Source organism: Colius striatus, chromosome 19 (genome assembly GCF_028858725.1).
Source record: "Colius striatus isolate bColStr4 chromosome 19, bColStr4.1.hap1, whole genome shotgun sequence".
Taxonomy (NCBI): Eukaryota; Metazoa; Chordata; class Aves; order Coliiformes; family Coliidae; genus Colius; species Colius striatus.
This window is the reverse complement of record NC_084777.1, coordinates 9611661-9620643: the sequence shown is the minus strand read 5'-3', so window position 1 is coordinate 9620643 and position 8983 is coordinate 9611661. Positions and strand designations below refer to the sequence as shown.

The window sequence follows — 8983 nt, the reverse complement described above, 5'->3', positions numbered from 1 at the left end:
GGGTGGCTGCTCCCCAATGGGCTCAGCTCTAGAGGGTGAAAGCAGGGTGGCCCAAGGAGCTGGGTCCTGGGGTGGCTGCTCCCCCGTGGGCTCAGCTCTAGGGGGTGAAAGCAGGGTGGCCCAAGGAGCTGGGCCCCGGGGTGGCTGCTCCCAGTGGGCTCAGCTCTAGGGGGTGAGGGGTTGTCAGCTGCAGGGGCTGTGGCTTGTGGGGGCCCAGGGCCACGGGCGGCTTCATGGGCACCGGGCTCGGTGCCAGGGGGTGCAATTGGTATGCACCAGCTGGCCCAGGTCCCCTGCAAAGGGGCTGCTGGAGGCCCCAGCCCACTCTGTGTGTGTGAGGAGAGGGGAGCTGTGAGCAGAAATGCTGTGTTTCCTCAGAAAACAGACGGGTTTGGGGTGTTGAGGTGGTGGCTGGCACAGCCCAGCTGGCTGAGGCCTTGAGACAAGGTGAGAAGCTGCGGGGCTGAGCCCAGCTCTGTGGCAGCCCAAAGCAGCAGCCTGGAGCAGCTTTTAGCAGCCACTGGTACAACCTTGCAGTGCCCAGCCATGGGGAGCACTGGGCTGGGTTTGGTGGCACCCATCAGTGGGTCACTGTCACACGAAGGAGAAGGGACAGTGCTCTCCCCACACACAGTCCACAGACTCTGCTGCAGTCTGAGACTGCTGCAAGCCCCTGCTGATAACCTGCAAGATCACCAGCAGCTGCAATTGATGGGTTTGGCATCATCTCTTTCTCCTGCTACAGAGTGACTCAGTGCCCCCACGTTGAGCTGCTGCCCAGGGTCCCAAAGCACCCACCTGCATCCATCCTGGCACTGTCCCACGTTGGTGCTGTGTGCCATGGGGCTGGGCACACTGGTGCAGAGGTTGACCAACCTAGAAAGGTCAGCCTGAGCCTTCTCTCCAGGTTTCCTCCTCACTGCCATTTGCAGGACACTGCTCCTGGCATCCCTGGGCATTCACACCACAGAACAAAATGAGCATTTTCTGGGGATTTGGGAGTTTCCAGAGCTGGAAAAATAACCAATATTTAAAAAACTCTCACCCAAAAGCCCCCCAGCACTGCCAGGGAGAGCAGCCTGCCTTCAAATCCCAGCAGCCCTGCGGGGCTGCCTCAGCTCTTCCCACTCACTGAGCTGCCAGGTCCCACCTGGAAAGCCTCCAAAAGTAGAGGGCTGAGCCTGTTCTGAGCCACACTGGGGATGGAGATGGCTTTAGGAATGGAGGTTCTGTACTGACTCTCACCCCATGCCTCTTCAAGGCATCCTTGCTGAAGCCCAGGTTGTAATGAAAAAGCCTGGGAGACTTTGCAGGGAGCCACAGGGTGCTCAGCCAGGGGGAGTGGGGCTGCAGATCCAAACACACTCCCCATTACCATGGCCTGTGGGAGCAGCCTCAGAACTCCCACCTCATTCCTCTGCAGCAACATCTCAAACACCCCATGCCCAGGGAAGCACCAGGGTTTGGGCTGAGGGACATCCCAAACACCCCATGCCCAGTGCAGCACCAGGGTTTGGGCTGAGGGGCATCCCAAACACCAGAGTAGCACCAGAGTTTGGGTTGAGCCATCACCCCTCCCCCAGCCCCTAAATGCAGGGATGAGACAGACCAGGACTGCCCCCAGACCCCAGGGAGCTTCCTTCAGCCCACATTCCCCCCAAACCTTCACCCTCAGGGGACATCTTTAACCCCAAGCTGCAGGTCTGGACACTGCAACAGAGCCTCGGGGGGTCTAGCCAACCCACCTCCCCTTCCCCCAGGAAGCAGCCAGCATCACCCAGAGCCAGGTGGGAGAAGAACAAACAGAAAAAGCCTCTTTTTTTTTTTATATAAAAAGATCAATGAAAAATTTATTTATAAATTTGCACTCTGGGGCTACAGGTCTATATCATACACTCAGGAATATGCTGTACTGTACAGACTTTATCCAGTTAGAAATGATCATATAGTGACCCACATACAGCTTCAATATAAGCCTAAAAAAAAATCCTTAAACATTAATTAACATAATTAAAAAAAGGTATTTGCAGCTAAAGAAAAAAATCTACAGAAAAACTCCTTTCTGGAGCAATCTGTGCATCAGCTTCAATGTCTGCTTATTTCACTGACATTATCAATATATTCTTCTTACAAAAATAATAATAATAATTAAAAAGATGACTGCCAGAAGGCGACCAGTCACGCCCTAGAGAGCCTCCCCCACCTGCCTCTGCATCTTGTCAAGCTTGGAACTCCCTGGTTTGGCATGAAGGGGCAGCAGCACGATGAGCCAACAAGGGGAGGGGGTGAGGGAGGGAGGGGACACACACACACACCCTCATTTCAACTGGAATCAATCTGCATCCCTTTTACTTCTCAGGATCAAGAGAGATTGGGGGGGGGGGTGGGGGTTGCATAGAAAATTGAAACTCTAGGGACTAGGAAGGGCAGCAGCTTTTCAGTAAAATACAAAAGGGATGTAAAAATACATCAACTCAATTTCAGAGCAAACCCCCTTCCCCGACGTCGTTTCCCCAAATCTCAGCGTGTCTACAAAAGCTCCAGGAGGCTGGAAAGGAACAATACTTTTCTTAAAACAACTCACCCAGCAAATTCACACAGGAGATTCACAGTCTTCATAGGTATTTTATAAAAATATAAATATGGGTTACATCATGTTGTCTTTACAACACTTGGACAGAGCTCCCTTTAGACTGGGTTTATAACCAAGGCTTCTGTTTAAAAACAATCCATCTAGAACTTGGCTTTACAATACACTTTTCTTTTTAATACCATGTCATAAATGTTATGACATTTCATTGTGGCAAATCCATTTAGTCAAAGAAAAAAAAAAACACAAACAATAATATAAATGTGCAACCATCTGGTAACAACAAAAGAAAACACCTCACTAGAAAAGATCTTGTTCCCACCCCATCACTATCGCACAGAAGCACCAGTGGAAGTGCTGGACACCCCTCCCACGCTCACAGCAAGACTTCAGCCAAGCAGTTCCTTGCAAATTAACAGCATTAACAGTAGATGCTTTTGACAGGGCTTGTTCTTTCTTTTTTTATCCCCCCCATCATCTGGAGCTTTTCAAAACAATCACCTCAAAGTGTTGAAGTGGAGCAAACCAAACTGCAGGTGAAACCATCAGAGGCAAAGCAGGATATTCAGTGCAATGGGAAACAATCACGGCAGACTCAAGTGGTTTTTATAGTTTTAAGACTAAGGGGTAGGAAAAAACCCAAACCCAAAGCAACCCAAACCAAGCACATTTCCCAAACCATAACCGTGAAACACTCGCCATCAGCTCCAAACGAAACCAGGCTCTCAATCTTCACCCACAAATATATACAGACATGATAAATAGTTAAGACACAACCCCAAATAAAGTAGCAGGTAACTAATTTTTGTGTTCTTTTTCCTGGGGGTGCTTTTGTTTTTAATCGGGATGGTTCGGATGCAGGGAGCACGAGAGGGAAGAGCAGGGAGGCAGCAGTGAGTCGGATGGTTTTAGTGCAGACGGAGAGGAGGGGGCTGACAGAGCAGCGGCAGAAAGGAGCCTTCAGACACGTTCCACGTCTTTCCCCAACGGATGTTCTTGTGCCATAGCGATTAAAAGCAGCAGCATTTTGCGATCCTATGTGCAGTCACTTCACAACACACCCTCGGGCTGGTTCGCTCTTCTTTCCTCCCTCTCTTTTATAAATATATATATCTCAGCATATATATATATAAAATAAAGGCGGGTGAATGTACGTACGTCAAGTGAATCGTTGGGCATTGAGAAGTGTTATCCAAGTTTCACCAAAGGATAAAAACAAAAGTTCCCAAACTGTTCTCAGTAGTTTTCCGGCGTCTCTCTCAGCAGCAGAGTGCGCTCGTGCTCCTTCGCTGTGCAAAAGCAAATCCTCTGCCTCTTAAGAGTTTCTTTCACGTTTTGTTTTTGTCCAGGATTTGCTAATCCCCCTTTACAGACCAAGCCAGAAGGATTCAATGTCTTTTCCTGGGAATCTCACGCGTGCTGAACGGGTTGGAGGAGCGGGTGAGGAAACAGACGTTCTTCAGACACCCTCCCCCCCTACCCCCCAAAAAAGGATGAACCCAAAGAGAAAACCCAACGCCAAAGAAAACACACACACACACACAAAGAGCGATTGGGGTGAGAAAACCTGTCATATTCCAACGGAGTCGCCTCGGAAGAACCAAAACTCGGCGGTGGGAGAAGCTTGCAAGAGGAGGAAGGCTTTCCTGCTCTTCCTTGCCGGGAGCCCCCGGCCCATCGTCATGGGTCACTCGGGGGGGGAGAGGGGAGGGGACACACCGGGACTGCTCAGTCACAGAGGGGTTTTTCGGGGAGCGTTGAAATGAATTCGTTTCTGAGGCAGAATACTTGAGGTGGGATGGAGGGGATCGGGGTGAGGATTAAATACGAGCAGGGAGGGGGCAGGGGGCTGGGAAGCATCTGCCCAGATGTCAGACTGAAACCGTGAATACTGTGAGTGCGGCCGAGGTAGATGGAGGAAAAAACAAACCAAAACAACAAAAAAACCCCACGTTACAGTAGGAGAACAACCCTTGGAAGGAAATCAAACAAAAAACCGACGAGAAGAGCAGGCGAACGGCAGCGTGTTTTGCGTGGGGCCCCAGATCTTCGCCAAATAAACCCCGCGCGGGGGCGGGAGCAGCTTTGGCGGCCGCGGGGGCGGCCCCGGCATCACCGGGCGCCGGCGGAGTATTTGGCCTTGGTGATCAGGTAGAGGACGATGTCCTGATGGCCCCCGAAGGCCGCGATATGCAGCGCGCTCCAGCCGTCGCGGTTGGCCAGGCGGATGTCGGCGCCGAACTTCACCAGGAGCTTCACCAGCTCGAGGTTGCCGTCGATGACGGACTGGTGCAGCGCCGTCTGCCCCTCGGGCCCGAAGGAGTTGACGTTGAACTCGCAGTTCGTCATGTTCTGCAGCAGCGACTGCAGCTCCTTGGTGTTGCCGCGCCGCACCGCCTCCTGGAAGACTCGCTGGCTCGGCGGCGCGACCGCCGACACCTCGCTCTGGCTCATGCCGCCGCCCGCGCCCCGCCGCCCCGCATGGACGGCGACGCCGGCGCCCGCCCGGGCATGCGATGCGGTACGGTGGGGCCGGTGCCGGAGGGGCCGGTGCTCCTGCCGCCCGCGGGCCCCGCGCTGCCGCTGCTGCCGCCGCTCCCCGCCGCGCCCGGGCCTCTGGAGCGGAGCCGGCGCGCGCCGCGCCTTTTACCCGCCCTTTTATTTGCATAACAATGGCACGGCCGTCACGCGCGCGGGGGGCGGGGCCACGGCGCCGCGCGCCCATTGGAGCTGCCGTGCGGCGGGGGGCGGGGCCAGGCGGGAAGCCACGCCCCCTCCCGGGCCGCGAACCGCGCGGGTGGGGGGGGCGATGGGGGGCGCTCGGGGGCGCTCCCGGCTCGGGGCTCGGCTCGGCTCGAGACTCGGCTCGGCTCGGCTCAGGACTCAGCTTAGCTTGAGGCTCGGCCCGGCCCGACTCGGCTCGGCTCGGCTCGGCTCGGCTCGGCTCGAGACTCAGCCCGGCTCCAGACTCAGCCCGGCTCAAGACTCGGCTTAGCTCGGGGCTCGGCTCGGCTCGAGACTCAGCCCGGCTTGGCTCGGGGCTCGGCCTGGCTCGGCTCGGCTCGAGACTCAGCCCGGCTCGGGACTCGGCTTAGCTCGGGGCTCGGCCCGGCTTGGCTCGGCTCGGCCCATCACGGGGCTCGACCCGGCTCGGAGCTCGGCCCGGCTCGGCTCAGCTCGGCTCGGCCCGACTCGGAGCTCAGAGGCTCGGGGCTCTGCTCGGCACGGTCTGTCCCAGCTGGGCGCGGTGGCCGCAGGCAGGGGGCACCACCGCACGGCCTGAGCCCAGCCGAGCCGAGCCGAGGGGGTCCGTCCAGCCGGCCCCGCCGCGCCGCCGCTCAGCGCTGCGCTGTCCCCGTCCCAAACCGCCCCCGCGACCCGCCGACCCCCGTCCCACCCTCCACGGGGACCGCAGGCCCCAAACCTCGCGGGGACAGGTGTCGCCAAGGTGCTGCGGGGGGTCCCCATCAAAGTTGGGGGCGACACAGGTTTGCCTCCCCGTGAGGGGGGTGAGGGGGCTCAGCCTCCCCTACGGAGCCGCGCAGCAGTGGGGGTCCGAGGTTCCAGGGATGCCCGGGCGGGATCGCTGCGGGTGGCTGCGGTGGGTCGGACGGGGCTGGACCCGGGGCCGACGGCCCCAGTCCCGCTGCGGGAGCGCGGGGAGGTGCGGACAGGAAAACGGGCGAAATGGTACTGAAAACAGCGCATCAACCCCAAACCGAGCCCTGCCCGTGCCCGGCCCGAGAGCTTACGCCACCAAAGCAGCCAATGTTTGTGTGTTAATGGAACAGAAATAGAAAAAGGGGAGGAAAAGAAAGGATAAAAGGCAAAAAATAAATAACAGGCAGTCTTTGGAGTTCCTAGATTTCTTGGACAGGGTTTCTGCAGAAAGAGCTGCAGCGGCCGTGAGTTTGGGGCGTGACTCACCCCATGGCCTTTGCTCGGGGCTTGTCCTGGGCACTCTTAGGGGAAGGCTGGATGGGGCTGGGACGACTTCTACCCTTGCTGGTCCATCTCCTTTGTTGGAAGAGGTGGAACCAGCATGGTCTGGGCTGTGAGGAATTGCTGAAGCAGCTCCTGTCTTGCTTCACAGAAGGGTTTGCTTTTCCAAATCCATTTCTGCAGATAGGTGTTTTTTTGTCCCCAGCCTCATCCCCACTCCCATCTCCACACTCACCCCTCGGCCATGCCTGTCTCCATCCTCTCTCCACTCTCACTCCATGCCCAAGCCCGTTTCCATCCTCATGCAATCTCCCTGCACCCTGCCTGCTCTTTGTGCCTCACTCCATTTGGCTTCTCCCAGGACATCCCTGTTGCTTCTGAGGTGTTGAGCCTCCACCACACCGGCACAGGGCACGGAGGTGGGCTCAGGGCATTGGGGTCGCTGCAGGAGCCAGGTTTGCCTGAGGACAGTGCAGAGCAACACCTGCCCTGTGCCCCCGAGGGCCTGTCCCGGCTCTGCCCCCCATCACTCCAGCCACGGTGGCCGCGGGGGATGCCAGTGGCAGTCGGAGCCCTCCTCTCCCCCGTGTCACCTCACCTTGGGTGAGGGGAGTTATGGCTGTGCCCAGGGCCCGGCATTGCCCAGCAGTGCAAACACCTGAAGCCACAGCAGCCCCTCACTGGCTCTAAACCCACCAAAACCCCATGACTGGCAAAGGGGAAGCAGAGGGTTGTGTGGTGGTTCTGCCGCAGCCAGGCAGGGCTGGCAATGGCCTTGGGTCGGGGCTCTTCTCCTGCAGCCTCACCCTCTCGTTTCCACGCTTAAATATCGTGGCACAGCAGATTTTGTGCCTTTAAGGGCCGTATCCTGTGAGGTGTCGAGCCCTCTTAGCCAGCCGTGGGAGAGTGGGAATTGCTCACACCTCCCCGGTCTGGGGCTCGGCCAGAGTTACATCCTTGCGAGCGAATCTGCATTTGCCAGTGACACTGGTGAGAAAAATAAAGCGCCTGGGCAGGGACCCAGCCATGCAAATGTTCAGGGCTGGCAGGTGGGGGCAGGACTCGGCCTGGGACCAGTGCCAGAGAGGGAGGGAGAAGAGCAGAAAAGGCTCTCTCTCTCACACACACACACACAAAGGAGAAGGAAAATCAAAAGGCGGGTTTGAAACCCTGCATTTCGGTGCCGGTTTGTACCCCAGCCCCGTGAGCGGCTGCGGCGGTGCTGGCCGGGACAGCCTCCCCGCACGGCCGGGGGCTGCGGGGGCTGCGGGGCTGCGGGAAGGTCCCTTCCCTCGCTCTGCTGCCTCGGGGGGCCCCGCGAGGCTCGGTCCCACACCGCGGTTTCTCCGCTGGCTCCGGAGAAGGGGGCTGCGGGAGGCCGCGGCCAGCACCGCGCCGTGGACGGCGGCGGGAGGCGGGGAGAGGGACCCGGCGCTGCGGTGCCTTAGGCAAACGGTCACGCCGAGAAGCGCGGAACGAATTTCCCCTCCTCGAGAGACGTGAAAACCCAATTTCCCTCTGCCCGTGAGAGCCTGCGGGAGGGAGGGAGGGGAGGCAGCGGCCGGCGGTGCCGCGGGGGCTCGGAGCCCTCTCCCGAATATCCCAGACGGGCAGTGCCCGTCCAAGCCAGCCGGAGTCCAGCCACCCCCGGAGGCCTCCTTGAAGGGAGCCGGAGAGCCCGGGGCCGGATCCGGGCAGGCGGCGAGGGGGCGGTGCCCCCACTTAATTCATTAAAATGTGTCGGGGAGCGTGGGAAAGACGAGCGCGATTCTTCCCAGCGCGGAGCCCCGGCGAAGGGCTGCGAGCGAGCGCGGCCTGCCCGCCCGGCTGCCGGCGAGCCGGGAGGAAGCGCAGAGGTTTCCTCCGCCGCTGCTTTTTGCCTCCTGGCTTGTTTTCTTTTTGGTAAAGAGGGGCCAAGGCCTCCTGCCCGGCTGCGGGGACGCGGCAGCGAAGGGAGCCCACGCGAGGCCGGGGCTGCGGGCGCTGATCTGCCCCGGGGGGACCCATCTCCGAGCGGGAGGGGAGGGGAAACCCTCCCCGGGAGGCTGCTGCCAGCAAAGAAGCAGCGGGGAAGGGGCTACGGGGGGTGAGAGGGAGTCTTCGGGGGAAAAAAACCTTCCTCTGTGCTGCCAGAGCTGCCCCACGCACAGCGGGACAGGAGCAGGGCACGGCCGTGGGAGCGGCCTCATGCTGTCCCCATGGTCACACAGCTGAGGGGGAGCCTTGGGCAGCCCTCGGGCAGTGCCCAGGGGGGTGTGGGCCCCTTCCAGAGCCGCAGGCAGAAAGCTCCCGCGGCCAGAAGCTGAGGTTGGCAAGAGAAACCTCCCGCTCGTGCGGTGAGGACACGTGTGCGGATGCCCTGTGTCCTCTCCAGGGAGCAAGGCACCACGAGCAAAGCTCTCCCGGGTGGTTTGGAGAAGCCCTGGGGACAAGGGGAGGCTCCAGGCGTGC

General features: G+C 59.0%; 1 protein-coding gene across 1 annotated transcript; it reads right to left on the bottom strand.

Annotated features, from left to right (window-relative positions):
- Window positions 1–2605: 2605 nt before the first annotated feature.
- Window positions 2606–5196, bottom strand: NRARP (NOTCH regulated ankyrin repeat protein). Its single transcript, XM_062011905.1, has one exon. It carries the CDS (start codon window positions 5042–5044, stop codon window positions 4703–4705), a length of 342 nt encoding a protein of 113 aa, XP_061867889.1. The 5' UTR covers window positions 5045–5196; the 3' UTR covers window positions 2606–4702.
- Between the last annotated feature and the right edge of the window lie 3787 nt (window positions 5197–8983).

Coding starts and splice junctions, on each gene's coding strand:
- NRARP (XM_062011905.1), bottom strand. CDS start 5,044: ATGAGCCAGAGCGAGGTGTCGGCGGTCGCGCCGCCGAGCCAGCGAGTC.